Source organism: Staurois parvus, unplaced genomic scaffold (assembly GCF_062004578.1).
Source record: "Staurois parvus isolate SC_StPar_1 unplaced genomic scaffold, SC_StPar_1.0 ptg000871l, whole genome shotgun sequence".
Lineage (NCBI taxonomy): Eukaryota > Metazoa > Chordata > Amphibia > Anura > Ranidae > Staurois > Staurois parvus.
In genome coordinates, this window is record NW_028318667.1 from 788,234 (window position 1) to 803,947 (window position 15,714).

Sequence of the window (15,714 nt, forward strand, 5' to 3'; positions counted from 1 at the left end):
TTGTTTTTTCATCTGTGGAGAAGGAGCTCTTTGAAACCTCTGTTGGAACAATGTCCCAGCTGCTAAATCTGTTTATTTCTCCATATTTAATACTTGTTCTTCCTTTTGTTCTTCTTCCATATCTCTTCTTTGTTCCCATATTTATGCAATTGAACAATTATATCTGTCGGTTTTTCTTTACTGGTGTCTTTTTGAAACTTTCCTATTCAAAAAAACACCATCCAATTTAAACCTCTCTAAAGCAGGCCTGTCCATTATGGAGTTTAAAATTTTACATATTGATCCCTTTAGGTCTTCCCCTTGTGAAATCTCTGGGACTCCTCGTATCCTTAGGTTACACCTCCTATCCCTGTTTTCTTGAGCCTCCATCTTATAAAGCAATTTTTTTTGTTCTTTCCTAATGTCAATAGTCTGTTTTTCTAATTCTGAAATAATTTGGGCGTGATTTTTAACTTTTTCCTCGGTTTCTTCCACTCTAGATAACTACTTCAGGTCTTTCCGTATTATTGCCATCTCTTGCTTTATTGATTTGCCAGATTTTTAAACATTTCTGCCATCTTTCTTATTCGGCACTTGTAGTTCTTTTTCAGGTTCTCTCGCCTCCATTCTCTCTAACGTTTGTTGACTGCTATTGACGATTCCCAGGACAAGTCTAGGACTGATTTCCAGTATCGCTCTTTTCGCTTACTCCGAGATCTTTCTGGGGTCACATTCTCCTGAGACGTATATTTTTTTTAATCGTTCCAGTTTGGGACCCCTTGAGCCCACTTCCTTTAACACTTTTTTTTATTTTTTTGCTGGGATAGGCACTTGGAACAGATTTTGACCCACTACTCCTTTTAATTGTCCATTTGCATTTTCATTTCTAGGGCCAATTATTCCACTTCTCTTCCAGACCATCAGACCCCCTAGGAACCCCCCCCCCCACACAGCACACAATGTTCATTGAGCAATGCAGTACAATATACAACTAGCCCAGCCGCTCTCACTCACCCTCCTCTCTTCTTAATTCTTCTGTGAGGCAGCTTCTGGCTGCTGGTGTCCGACTTCTCCTGACCAGTCCGCTCCTTGGGGGAGGGGGGGGGGGGGATTCCTTCAGGTCTCGTCCTTATCCTGCACCCCCACATCTACCGAGATCGAGCTGGGGAACAAGCTGGTGTCTCCCTTTCCCCTCAGGATGCTGGCTGGCTTCTCCTCCTCCGCGGCTGGCCACGTAGTACCGCCGCGTCACTCCGTTTCCCAGGCAACCCGGCGCTTCATCCGGGATCACTGCCGACAAGCCTCGGGGAGTTGGAAGCCGCACCCGGTCTCTGCTCACGAGCCGCTATTCCTCCGCCGAGACCCCCCCCTCTCACAGGTAGGTCTCCGGTGGGCAGCCTCCTCAGCTAAGAGGGCACTTAGCCTCCGCTTCCACCCTCCCTATCTGAGAGCACCTATGCCATGCTCTCCTGTGCCGCCATGCTCAGGCTCCACCCCCACCTGTGTGCGAATTCTTGGTGGTTGCTGGACACTACTTGGGCTCGCCACCGCACCAGCTTGTACTGCACTTATGGGACTCGCCAAGTCATACTGCAGTACTGGTATTAATATTATTATACAGGATTTATACAGCGCCAACATATTGCTCAGCGCTTTACAATATAACGGGAGACAATACAGTTCAATACCAGAGGGTTAGGAGGACCCTGCCCCTTGGAGCTTACAATCTAAGAGGTATGTGAAAGACCAGGATGTACTAGACCACTAGTACTCGCCATTTCACCGAAAGGTAGCCTGGCACTCTGCTGCATATGAAAGTCATCAAAATTTACTGGCAAGTGCTAACCGAGTTCAAGCCTGATTCTGCTAACACTTGGGTTTTGTGTGCAATGTATCAAGTGACCGTGACCTACTGACCCTGCATTTGCTAGGGGAGAAGGGGGCTAAATGCAGGTGCCGGGGCTGGTCCCCCTAACGCTGCATTTTTGGGGATGCTTTATTAATGTGAACGCTGGTATAGTGCTGATCTGATCAAAGATATTGATCCGTTCCGACACTATACTAGCAATGAAGGTTTGTGTATAAGTCTCTTCCTGGCAATCAAGGGGTTAAATGTGGTGATTGGTATACTGACGGGCAATCTGACCCTACCTGGGAGGGGCATGAAAACCACGGGAGCGCAAATCTCACACACACACACACACACACACACACACACTGCGCCCCCTACCTTGTAAACAGGATGACGTTTATAAATGTAATCTTGTCTACAGGGGCCTCTTTGCAGCAGTAAATGTACTGTGGGCGGTCCCCTAGTGGTTAATGTGTTATACTTTTTTGTTTTTTAGACATTTGTGCTTAGAATACTGCTTTTTGGGAACTTATGAACAGCTTCTTCCTTAAATCCTAACTGGCTGGCACTGGAAGGGTTAATTGCTTGTCTTGGTAGAGGAGAAACCATTTTACGTACTGTATCTGATCCTCCACTCCCTCAGCAGATGGCCACCCCCATCATTTGGCGGTAGACTGTTCCTTGGCGTTCTCATGTCCAGAGCAGGGCTGTGAGCCCTCTTCTGGTCTTGTTAGGAACCTAGACCAGTGGCGTGTGGGGGTGCAGAATCTGTCTGCAGGAGCAGAGGAGTAAATCTCCTTTTATTGTACCCCTAGGCATAAATGAGCCTTTAACCTTGTAGTACAGGCACAGCTCCACTGAAAGGGGTAATTTATTTGTCTAGAGTTGGACTAACCTCTGCTGACCAGGTAACGCACGTATTTGGCAGGCAAGAAAACTTTATTGCCCACCCACTACATATTGTATGTGCATTCATGTCAGCCTGCGGTTGTGTGCCGAGAGCACAGCTCTAAGTCACGGTCTCTGGCTGGGAGCCAATGAGATGGGCACCTAATCATGTGACTGCTGTGACAACCAGGATGAGGATAGAGAAGGGTAAGCTAGGCTCTCCTGTTATGTTCTCCTATTCGCAAGCTACATATTCGTATGGGAGCACTGCAGAATAACCGACTGTGATGCTAAACAGAGAATTGTTAATATTTATTCACAGAAATCCTATCGTGCCGCTAGTGTATGTGTGTGTTTGTATGTATGTGTGTTTGTATGTGTGTGTATGTATATATATGTATGTGTGTGTGTGTATGTATGTATGTATGTATGTATGTGTGTGTATATGTATATATATATATATATATATATATATATATATATATATATATATATATATATATATATATATTTACTTTTTTTTATAAATCTAAGTACTTTATTCTTCAGCACTGTTTAGTCACATGATCTTTCCCTGTTCTTTGGCATCCGCAGGGAAAGATCCTTGGGAGCTGCTTCTACACCCTGTTACAAATTATTATGCAAATTCTATTTTAAGTGTCACAAAGATTAAATATTTTTGTTTTTTCACTGTAACTCATGGATGGCATTGTGTCTCAGGACTCTTTTGATCACTGAAAACAATCTTGGACACCTGTGATAATTAGATTGGCAGGTGAGCCCAATTTAAGGAAAAACTACTAAAGGAGGGTGTTCCATATTAAGCAGAGCACCATTTTCAAGCAATATGGGGAAGAACAAGGATCTCTCTGCTGCCGAAAAGAGTGAAATAGTTCAATGCCTTGGACGAGCTATGAAAACATTAGTTATTTCACGAAAACTTAAGTGTGCTCATCGCACTATTAAGAGATTTGTGGCTGATTCAGAGCACAGACCAGTGCAGATAAAGGCACATTGAGGAAGATTTCTGCCAGATCCATGCATTGGTTCAAGAGAGCAGCTGCTAAAATACCATTGCATAGCAGCAAACAGATATTTGAAGCTGCTGGTGCCTCTGGAGTCCCACTGACATCAAGGCGTAGAGTCCTCCAGAGTCTTGCAACTGTGCATAAACCTTCTATTCGGCCACCACTAACCAATGCTCACAAGCAGAAATGGCTGTTTTGGGCAGAAAAATACATGAAGACTAATTTTCAAACAGTCCTGTTCACTGATGAGTGCCGTGCAACCCTGGATGGTCCAGATGGATGGTGTAGTGGATGGTTGGTGGACGGCCACCCTGTTCCAACAAGACTTCGACGTCAGCCAGGCGGTGGTGGAGTCATGTTTTGGACTGGAATCATGGGAACAGAGCTGGTCGGCCCTTTTAGGGTCCCCAAAGGTGTAAAGATGACTGACCACTTTCTTCCCTGGTACAGAAGGAAGAACTATGCTTTCCGTAATAAAATCATCTTCGTGCATGACAATGCACCATCTCATGATGCAAAGAATACCTCTGCATCAATCGCTGCTATGGGGATAAAAGAAGAGAGTCATGGTGTGGATTCCATCCTCCCCTGACCTTAATCCTATTGAGGACCTTTGGAGCATTCTCAAGCAAAAGATCTATGAGGGTGGGAGGCAGTTTACATCCAAACAGCAGCTCTGGGAGGCTATTTATGACATCTTGCAAACAAATTCAAGCAGAAACTGTCCAAAAACTCACAAGTTTAATGGATGTAAGACTTGTGAAGCTGCTATCAAATAAGGGGTCCTATGTTAAAATGTAATGTGACCTGTTAAAATGTTTAATAAGTTAAAATGTTGTTAAAAGTTTGATTGAAATAGCTTTTGATTTCAGTAAATATGCTGCAAACACAACAAATGACATTTTCAGTTATTTACAACCTATATAGTGTTTTGAAACTTACTGTGTGTAATAATTTGGAACGGTGCATTGTACGTTTTTTATGTTTAAAAAAAAAAAATACTGTTTTAATTAGGAGGTTTGTTCAATAAAATTTGAATTGTACTCCTAATAGTTAACATGAGAATTACTGTGTGCTGACTGTTATTTACATCAATTATTTAGGTAAATTTAAAAAAATATAATTTGCATAATCATTTGGAACAGGGTGTATTACTCTGATATATATGCTCTCTACTCTGTTCTGCATCTGCACAGCCTTGAGTGCTGCTGTGCCAGTCACGTGACTTAGTTTCAGATGAGAAATTCTTATTATAAACATCAAAAAACTGCTATATAGCTACCTATAAATTTTTATTAAACGTGTGTATTTTGAATGCATTAACCACTTGACCTCCAGAGGATTTACCCCCCTTAATGACCAGGCCTCTTTGTGCTACTCGGCGCTGCACTAATTCAACTGATAATTGCGCGGTCATGCAATGTTGCACCCAAACGAAATTTACGTCCTTTATTCACACAAATAGAGCTTTCTTTCGGTGTAATTTGATCACCTGTGCGCTTTTTATTTTTCACGCTATAAACAAAAAAAGCCCAAAAATTTTGAAGAAAAACAATATTTTTTTTACTTTCAACCAGGGTGGCTTTGATTTAAATCATAGTTTTCTACATAAAGACTAATTATTGCTGGTGTAACTTTAATATGCAAGTAGATGAAGATTTTTAGAATAACTTTTCATATTAGTTTTTTTATCCCCAGTTTAATAGGTTAATCATTCATATTTGGACAACTTTTCTGCTGTACTTGGGAAGGAGAAAAATAATCATTACCTTAATAACAATTTAAATAGATTTATTCAACTGAAACAATAACATTACAGCATATGTTATTTGCTTAAACAAACATCCATGTTAAATAATTTGGCTAAACAAAATACCATATTTTTCGCTCCATAAGATGCACTTTTTTCCCCCCAAAAAAGGGGGGAAAATGTCAGTGCGTCTTATGGAGCGAATATGGAGTTGCCGGTCCGGTATTTCCACCGCCGTCGTGTCAGAATACCAGGGCGGCCGCTTAGCTCTGCAGCGGGACCTTACCTGTTCCTCTATCCAGCGGCGCGCTGTCTTCCCGGCTTCTGTAGTGTGGGCGCTCGGCTTGACAGCCGGGTGCCAAATGCGCAAGAAGCGGTGCTCTTTGTGAATGGTAAGGCGGCACATTGGACACATAACAGGTCCCAGAAGCCGCCGGACCAATCACAAAGCGCAGTGCTTCTCGCTCATGCGCACTGGGCACCTGGCTGTCAAGCTGAGCGCCCACACTACAGAAGCCGGAAAGACAGTGCGCCGCTGGATAGAGGAACAGGTAAGGTCCCGCTGCAGAGCGGACACTAATTAAAGAACAACTCTGCGGAAGAGCGGGTACCTGTCAAATTCAGGTACCCGCTTCCCCCCCTCCCCAAAGGTCAGCAGTCATCTCCTGTACTGTCCAGTCTCTGGTCATCCCTGTACTGTCCGCAGTCTCTGGTCATCCCTGTACTGTGTCCGCAGTCTCTGGTCATCCCTGTACTGTGTCCGCAGTCTCTGGTCATCTCCTGTACTGTGTCCGCAGTCTCTTAGTCATCCCCTGTACTGTGTCCGCAGTCTCTTGGTCATCCCCTGTACTGTGTCCGCAGTCTCTTGGTCATCCCCTGTACTGTGTCCGCAGTCTCTTGGTCATCCCCTGTACTGTGTCCGCAGTCTCTTGGTCATCCCCTGTACTGTGTCCGCAGTCTCTTGGTCATCCCCTGTACTGTGTCCGCAGTCTCTTGGTCATCCCCTGTACTGTGTCCGCAGTCTCTTGGTCATCCCCTGTACTGTGTCCGCAGTCTCTTGGTCATCCCCTGTACTGTGTCCGCAGTCTCTTGGTCATCCCCTGTACTGTGTCCGCAGTCTCTTGGTCATCCCCTGTACTGTGTCAGCAGTCTCTTGGTCATCCCCTGTACTGTGTCCGCAGTCTCTTGGTCATCCCCTGTACTGTGTCCGCAGTCTCTTGGTCATCCCCTGTACTGTGTCCGCAGTCCATTGGTTCCGAATATTTATTTTCCTGTTTTCTGCCTCTAAAACCTAGGTGCGTCTTATGGTCAGATGCGTCTTATGGAGCGAAAAATACGGTATATATATTTTAAGAGACTTAGACTGTCAGCCCCTTCCTCCTCACACTTAGTTTCACTTTCTTCTTGTGCAGATCTATTCCACTCCAAACAATCAGAAAAATATTGTTTCTATTCTATTCACTGAACTTCTTGAAACTTGGCACTGAAGGGGTTGATTCTGTATTCATAGGTTTGTAGAAGTTAGGATTAAGGTCTTTTTCTTAACTCTGTTCATGTTATAACATTTTTGCTGTGAAGAAGAGGTATGTGATCTCCGCTGAGTCAAATTCAGTTTTGAGAACTGCAAAAGTAAACCAAGCATCTGTGATAATATCTTGTAGGGAGAGAAACTGCCCAATAATCTTACAAAAACCTCTGGAAGAGCATGACATTGTGAGTGGATTAATGGAATTTATTTACCAAAAAAATTAAACATATACAGCCTTATTCTACATAATTAAAAAATGAATCTTTATTTCATGATGGAACAACCTTTGGATGATATAGTTTCCTCAAAAAGCATTTTATTTAAAAAAAAATCATTGATTTTTATCCACCCTGCTTTCAGCTATAAAAAATATATAGTAAACTCAAAATTGGTTATAAATTTAGGCCAAAATGTATTCTGCTACATGTTTTTGGTAAAAAAAAATCCCAATAAGTGTATATTGATTGCTTTGTGTGGAGGTTATAGCGTCTACAAACTATGGTATAAATACTGCAATTTATGCCATTTGCCTGCTATGCTGCGCTAGTTTGCGGTCACGCAATACGGTACATAAATGAAATTTACATCTTTTTTTTTTTTTTTTCCTTCACAAATTAAGCTTTCTTTTGGTGGTATTTGCCTGTGTGGTTTTTATTTTTTGCGCTATAAAAAAAGCTGACAATTTTGAGGAGAAAAAAAAACAATATTTTGGACTTTTTGCTATAAAACATGTCCAGGAAAGAAAAAATCAAATTTAGTCATACATTTCTGCCAAAATGCATTCTGCGACATGTCTTTTCTAAAAAAAAAAAAAAGAAAAACCCAATACGTGTAAATTAATTGGTTGCCGTTAAAGTTATAGCGTTTACAAATGGCGGGAAAGATACTGGTATTTTTAGTTGTTTTTTTTTTTGTTTTTTTTTTAATACTAATAATGGCGGCGATCAGGGACTTATGGCTGCGACCAGCAACTTATGGCGGGACTGCGGCGGACATTCTGACATTGGCGGGTACTGACTTGGGGTCACTGACATCCCCAAAAAACACTAATACAGTGATCAGTGCAAAAAAAAACAAAACACTGACACTGTACTAATGGCAATGGGGAGGAAGGGTTAACTTTATTTTGCAGGGAAGGGTTATAGGAGTGAGGGGAGTGTTTTACTAGGGGGCTGGGGTGTGTACTGGACAGGACAAGGTTGAGCGAGAGAGAGAAACTGTTCTTTCTTGATCAGCTCATCCTCGAGCTGACAGGGAAGTGACACAGCACAGCTACTGCAGCTGTGCTACTGCAGCTGTGCTGTCTGTCACTGTTTGCCGCCGATTACCGACTCACATCTGCGGCGGTGATCGGCGGGACAGATAGGGTGGCGGCGCGCCTCGCGCCCGCCCCCTAGCTGTATACAAAACACACGTTTTAAAACGTGGTTTTGCCTGCCAGTGCCGCCCTGCCGCCGTATATCTACAGTGGCAGGGCGGCAAGTGGTTAAGGGGGTTTATACGGAGTTAAATGATTGACACTTTCATTTTGTAAAGACGGCATCTACATCCTAGGCTCTTCTCTTCTGTGTGTTTTTTTTTTTTTTTTTTTTTTTTTTTTTTTAACTTTACAGGTTTTGGCAGGTATTCCTTTTTGATATATTTAATAGGGCTGAAACAACTAATCAGCATTATCGATTCTAAAAATAGTTGTCAATAGGGATGTGCCGAAATGTAGGTGGCCGTTGGCTGAAATGAAAAAAGAGCACAGATAAAGTTGCCAAATAAACCTTGTTGCCGTCCGCCCGCTGCTGCCAGCACCAGCTGCTGCTCGCTAGTTTTCAGCCTTACCTGAGAAACCATCGATCCCGGAGCTGGGCTTAGAGATGAGTGAAGGAAGGATGGCCACCACTCATCTCTGTGCTCTAGGAGGACCACTTGCCGCCCGGCCTATGCTCAAATGACAGCTGGGCGAACACTCCCTCCCTCCAGGAGAGCGTCATATGACTTTCTTCCCGGATTGTGCTATGTGGCGAGATCTGTCACCGGCTGTGTACTTTGGACACGGCCGATGACACATCTGTGTACTGGCCCCGTTGCCAGTACCATGTGACCTGCTGTGACCAATCACAGCAGATCACATGACTGTTGTATGCAATGGATGGGTTCCTTTCATGCCATCCATTGTACACAACTGTGTCTAGCTGTGAATGGTCACAGCCAGCACAGGCTGGGCCAATCACAACATGTCATGTGATTAGCTGTGGCTAATCACAACCTAAAAGAAACCTGAATGAATCGACTTTTTTGTTATTCTTTGCTATAAGCAAGCAAATTGTGTGTAGTTAAAAAAAAAAAAAATTACTTCCCCCCAAAGTAGTACAATGTTACTATGTTATACTACTTTGGTCTTAGTGCAGTATGAAAAAAAATCTTAAAGAAAAAATGTAGTGTTTTTTTTTTTTTTTTCTTTCTTTCTTTCTTGTACTGTCACCAGTCAGTGTCGCTGATCACCACCACAGCTGATGCTGTACTGTACTGGTGACAGCATATAAAATAATTGTGAAAATGTTTTTAATTTTCAAAAAAATTATGACAATATTTACAACTTCAAAAAACTTGCCATGCCTCTTATGACTGCCTACATTGCAAAAAGGGGTTATTTGGGGGATATCTGTACTGTTCTAACTTTTTTGGGCATCAAGAAATTAGATTGTCTGTCAGTACTTCAGGATTAAATAATTTTCAGATATATCCCATAGTTTTTGAACGCTATAACTTTCATACAGACTAAATAATATTGATTTGGGTTATTTTCACGAAAGAAATGTAGCAGATTACATTTTGGCCTAAATTTATGAAGATCAATTATTTATTTGCCAACTTTTATAACCGAAACAAAGAAAAACGTGTTGTTTTTTTCCCCTTTCATCTTTCAGGACAGCACCTTGAGAGACCTCTGCTCCTCCCCACCTGAGGAAACATCTCTTCCCTAACACCTCCCCCTGTAATGCTGCAGGGTCAGGGCTGCTGCCTCTGTGGAGTCAGAGGAAGGTGCGGCGCTAACCTGTCGGCCGGCCCCCTCTGGAGAGTTGCGGGAGTCAGGGCATCCTTGTGCTAAGGTTTAGGGAGACTGGGGGAAGAGTCCCTAGCTCCAAGGGGTGTTCCCGGCCCTCTTTGTGGTCAGAGGGGCCAGGGCAGGGGGTGAGGTCTACATTTCAGAGGAGAGATATGGGGTCTTATTGACCCCATATCTCTCCATAAAGAGGTGCTGTCACTACTTATTCCTATCACAAGGGATGCATGTCTTTCATGTGATAAGAATAAAAGTTATTCAATTTTTTTTTTTTTTTTTTAAAAGGACAGTGCAAAAAAAAAATTAAATTTAAAGCCACCCCCGTCTTTTAAGTACCACTGTTTCACACCATTCCACGAGCGTGCGCAATTTTAAAGCATGACATGTTGGGTATCTATTTACTTGCCATAACATCCTCTTTCATATTTTACAAAAAAATTGGGGTATATGTTGTTTTTTTAATCAAAGTGTAATTTTTCCCCAAAAATATGCTTTTGAAAACTGCGCGTTTCGGTTTTCGGCCAAGTGCATTTTGAATTTCGTTTTCGGCACCAGAATTTTCATTTTGGTGCACCACTAGTTAACTATTTTCATTATCGATTAGTTGGTCAGCCAATTAGTTGGCCTGCATACAGAATGCATATGATGTGGGTTTAGGCTCCATTCACACACAAAATTGCATGACAAGTCGCAACCCATGTATTTCAGTGGATGCTGTTCAAATCTATGCGACTTAGTCACGGTGCCTTTTAAAAAGGTTCCACTACTTTGATGCGACTTGAGTGCCATAGACTGCAATGCAAACTCTCAAAATCCTCATGAAAGTTGTATCTTAATGTTGTTGATGCGGCAGTTGTGCAACAGTCAAAGCCAAAGTCGCGTCGATCTAAAGTTGCAGTGGATATCGCTTAAGATTGGTGCCTTAATGACTCTTTAAAGGCAAGTGAAATCTTTAGAATGACATTCGAATATTCTGAGAGTTTTCACACACCTTTTTCTAGAGCTTTATTTTTTAAAATTCTGTCCATCTATGACCAGCTTAAGAGCGGATGGATCCCATAGCTGATAGCTGGCTGTGTAGCGATTATGGAATCTTCCCACTGCCATCTGCTGTCAGTATGTCTGATGGGAAAAAGGAAAATTGTATTAAATACTTAACGTAATTTTTTCTTTCTTGGCGCCAGTCCATGGCAGCATACATGTGGTAGTATGCTGCCATGTTGGTGCCAGGAAGCGCTTTCTTACCATTCTCATCAGGCTCTGCCCTTTTTTGTCCAATTTCAGTCCCATTTCATAAGTTTCTAGAATGCTGGCAGCCGGCATCCTGGCCACCAACCAGTAAAATAAAAAGCACTATAATAAATTAAAGCGCATTACTCTCTCCACCCCCAAAGAAGGTAAGAACCAGTTCAATCCGCCATGAGTGTCCTTTTCACCATGCTTTCATGAGTTAGGTTCTGGACTTTGTAATGGAGCCAATACCACCAGAAAATTGTCGCAAATGCTTTATTGAATTGTCCTGATCGCTTCAGTTATGGTTTTGATATTTTGTCTTTTTTAGATCCTTTTGCTGACAGCCAGAAAAAGACGTGTTCTTTTAATGGAAATGTTAATGGTTTTCTTGCGAGTGATCAGGCTGGACCTGTAAATGCAGACACTGTTGGTACCACATTGCAGGACCCAGGTCTCCAAGCTGCTGGCATGGTGCCCTTTTCCAACAAACAAGTAATGTAAGTAAATCATGGTTGTTTATTTTGGGTTTAACGTAACATTTTTTTTTTGTTTGTTTTAATTTTTCAGATCTGCATTCTTAATCTGTAATTGTTTAAATAGTCATTCACTGGACTTGAATGCTTGAAAACCTAGCTGTAAGAAAAAACTATCTCCAATGATGATTCCTTGAAGCCTGTTGGTTGATGTGTGTGTTTTTTTTTTTTTTCGGCTGCTATTAAAGTGGAACTTCACAGAAAGGGGGAAGTTCAGCTTGTTTGCATCCCCCTCTACTGTTACATTTGGCACTTTGTGAAGGGGGGCGGTTACTTGGTCTTGACAGGTACCCACTTCTGAGTCATATCTCCGTGGTGATCTGAGCCGGAAGTTGCAGTTTTTGTACCTGATGACTTTTTTTGCAGGAGACTGGAGCTCCTCTTTTATTATTAGTCTGACAAATGGGTAATATTTTATATTTTTGGGTATCTAGTGTTAAGATACTAGATACCCAATAATATAAAATATTACCAGTAAAAACTGCTCAGGCATTTTTTTTTTCTACTGGAAATGGGCTGGTGTGTGGTTCATTCATTGTATAGCCTTGAACTTTCCTGTGGGTTCATAGTGTGCACAGCTACTAACACAGTATTTGCTACCATGAATTGGTGCCAAGAAAGGTAAATTGCAGGGTAAGTGTGATTAAAATCTTTAGATGGAATGGTTTATACTGGGATGGTGGTTTGAACAGCATCCAATCTGCATGACATGTGAAGTAACATTGCTCCCTATAGTGCCTGTCCACATAAGTCTGATGCACAGGCAGTGTGGATTGAAAATGAGTCCTGTACGATTTCTGAGCAGTTCAGTCTGGTTATGGTGCGGATTACAGTCTCATTGACTTGTATGGGAACCACTTCTAAACTGCACTTCATGAGTTTGTGAGCACAATTTCAGGCTGGTGTTTTCTTTCTCATTCTGATGTAAGTCTGAACTCAATCCACACCTACACAGGAGGTCTAGTGTTAGAATTAATACCGCTATCTGACATTTTCAGTTATACCTCACATGCATGGTGCAATCTTAGTTTACATAGCAACAGGGAATCGGCGCTTCTGTTCGCCTTTGTGCGTGAGCACGGTGGTGCTTTTATTTTGAAAAAATTTTTTTTCTCTTTTTATTACACTGAACCCTTTTTTTTTTTTAAATTTTTTTATTTATTTATTTTTTGTCACTGTTGTTATCACAGGGAATTTAAATATCCCTTGTTATAGTTATAGGCAGTGACAAGTACTCTTTTCTGAGAAATCTGGGATCTATTACGCTCTAGATCTCTGTTCTGTGAGCAGGCTGTATCCTTAAAGCATCTGATCACACCAAGATTGGTGTGATTGGATGCTTTCCAAATTTAAAAGTGGCGCTTTTTATATTCGGCCAAACCAAAGTGATGAAATGCTTGTAGATTCCGGTTTCTTAAAGTGGAGTTCCACTTACCTGTCAAAAATAAAAGTCGGCAGCTACAAAAACTGTAGCTGCTGACTTTAAGAAAAAAACAGCCTCTTACCTGTTCCTTGGCCCCATGGTGTGTCCCACGTAGCCCGTTTCACCTGTTGTCATGGATTCCAGAAGGCCAGCATCTTCAGTGTGGGCACCTGGCTGTGTTAGCTTGTGGCTTCACAGCTGGGTACCCACTGCAGATACGCTAGTAGCGCTGCGCTTCCTGAATGGTCCTGTAGTCTTCTGGGACCTGTCACGTGTCCCAACAGACTACAGGGAGGGAGGACACCTTCCATTTCAGATTGCCTAGGCAATCAGACCAGAAGTGGGAGCGGGTACCTGTCAAATTTGGATAACTGCTCCCTCCGCCCCCCCCCAAAGGTGCCAATCCTTAATGGGGAATTGGGGAGCAGGGGGGGTTGGACTCACCAGCACAGCAGATGGCTGCGTAACCTCCAAGCTCCGCTCAGTCCCCAGCTTTTCAGCGGCTACACAGCGACCCAGGATACAGCCTGCTCACTTGCAATCTAGCCTCATCTTTCCACCGTGATCTGCTGACATGTCCAAGAGGAGAAAAGTCGCCGGTCTGCCACAGAAATTCACTCATTTCTGACGTGCAGCTGAATCCCGCTCCTATCAAGAGTGTGCCGGTGGGACATGCAAAGGCTTCTCATGGTGAGATCCTACATCCAGCCCACCAGGATCTAAACGCCTTGCCTCATCCCCCACCACCAGATGCAGAGGGTGAGGCTGGCCATACACTATACAATGTCTTTACAATTTTCGGTGCCGATCTCTACTCTAACTGCCGGCTCTCGGCAGTACTTTCCTCACGATCTGACAGCGTGAGGAAAGTGCAGCCGAGAACCGGCAATTGCATTTCCCTGTGATCAGCGTGTCATTGGACACGGCTGATCACGTGGTAAAAGGCCGCTGTGATTGGCCTTTCACCACATCACGTGATCAGCTGTGTCCGTAGAGATCGCCGGGTGTGCGCCCCCGGGGGCGCGCAGGAGAGCGCTTTCTGGGAGGACGTCATATGACGCCCTCCCAGAACTGGCCGGCTGCAGTGTAGCCGTCATTCGGTTATCTGCGGTCGGCAACTGGTTAAAGAAACATATTGCTTTAGGTGAAAGAAGGGCTTTTGATCAAAAAAGATGTCTTGTCCCTGATGCTCCTATCACTCCAGTAATATGTTAACTGCTGAAAATACACAAGGGTGTAAATAAGACACCGGGGAGACCCATAGTTAGAGGGTAGGGGAATATCTAGATCAGTTTCTCCAACAGTTAGTTAAAAAATTTCCAACATACTTGAGAGATAGTGAAGACCTCATTAATATTTTGATGGAGGTACATATTGATAAGCCTTGTGTTCTGGCTAGTTTTGATGTCAATTCTTTATATACTAACATTAGACATGATTCTCTAGCAGTGGTTAAATGGTCTCTACAAAATCATACTCAGATGGATATTAAGCAAAAAGGTTTCTTATTACAATGTTTAGATTTGGTTAGGAGTCATAATTTTTTTTTTTTTTTTTGGCATAATACTTTTTCAGGCAAAAGACCGGAGCTGCTATGGGAGCAAAGTATGCACCTTCAGTAGCCAATATTTTTATGAGTAGGTGGGAAGTTGAGTTTATATACTCTAATAGAAGGTCAGAATTAAAACTCTACAAGAGATTTATAGATAACATTTGTATTGTATGGGAAGGCACGGAAGAATCATTAAAGGAGTTCGTCGAGCAAATGAATAGAAATAGATTTAATCTATCATTTACTGAGACCATTTAATGTATATTCTGTCGACTTTTTAGATTTAACAATTTTCAAAAGGGGTAATAGATTGTATACACTCACACACTTCAAAGATGTTGATAGAAATGGTTATATTCCCTTACACAGTTGTCATTATCAATGATGGCTTAAAGCTATTCCTAAGAGTCAGTTTACACTTTAAAACGGAATTGTGATGAACAAGAATACTATAGGAAGCAGACAGATATGTTGATTGAAAGATTCGAGGAAAAAGGATATAAAAGTAAGGAGATGAAGGAGAGCAGAGACAGGATTGACAATTTGGATAGGAATGATCTGTTAAAGAGTGCGTACGGGTAATAATTTTGATATGATTTGTCTAAACAACTTAGATTAGTTGAGAATATTTTTAGAAGTCATTGGTCTATTTTGTTACATGATGACACATTTGGCTAAGTTTCTACCTAGGAATCCTGAATTTATTTATAGAAGACCACCCACTTTTAGAACGAGATTGGTAAAGAATGTCCCAGATCCACCTCTCAAGAAGGTCACCTTTCTTGATCAGATAGGGTTTTTCAGATGTAGCAAATGTATAGCATGTAGGACTGTGGGTTACAAAAAATAAAAAAAAAAAAAACCTTGAAATTTCAGTCCTAAGTAAAAGGGGC

The 15,714-nt window shown here is 42.2% G+C and overlaps 1 protein-coding gene across 1 annotated transcript in view; it reads left to right on the plus strand.

Annotated features, from left to right (window-relative positions):
- LOC149443196 (enhancer of mRNA-decapping protein 4-like) overlaps window positions 1-15,714 on the plus strand; it is a 190,828-nt gene that overhangs the window by 15,080 nt on the left and 160,034 nt on the right. Inside the window, exon 2 of the mRNA XM_089655786.1 lies at window positions 11,642-11,810. Within this exon, the coding sequence (XP_089511912.1) occupies window positions 11,642-11,810 (169 nt within the window). The remainder of the gene's footprint in view (window positions 1-11,641; window positions 11,811-15,714) is intronic.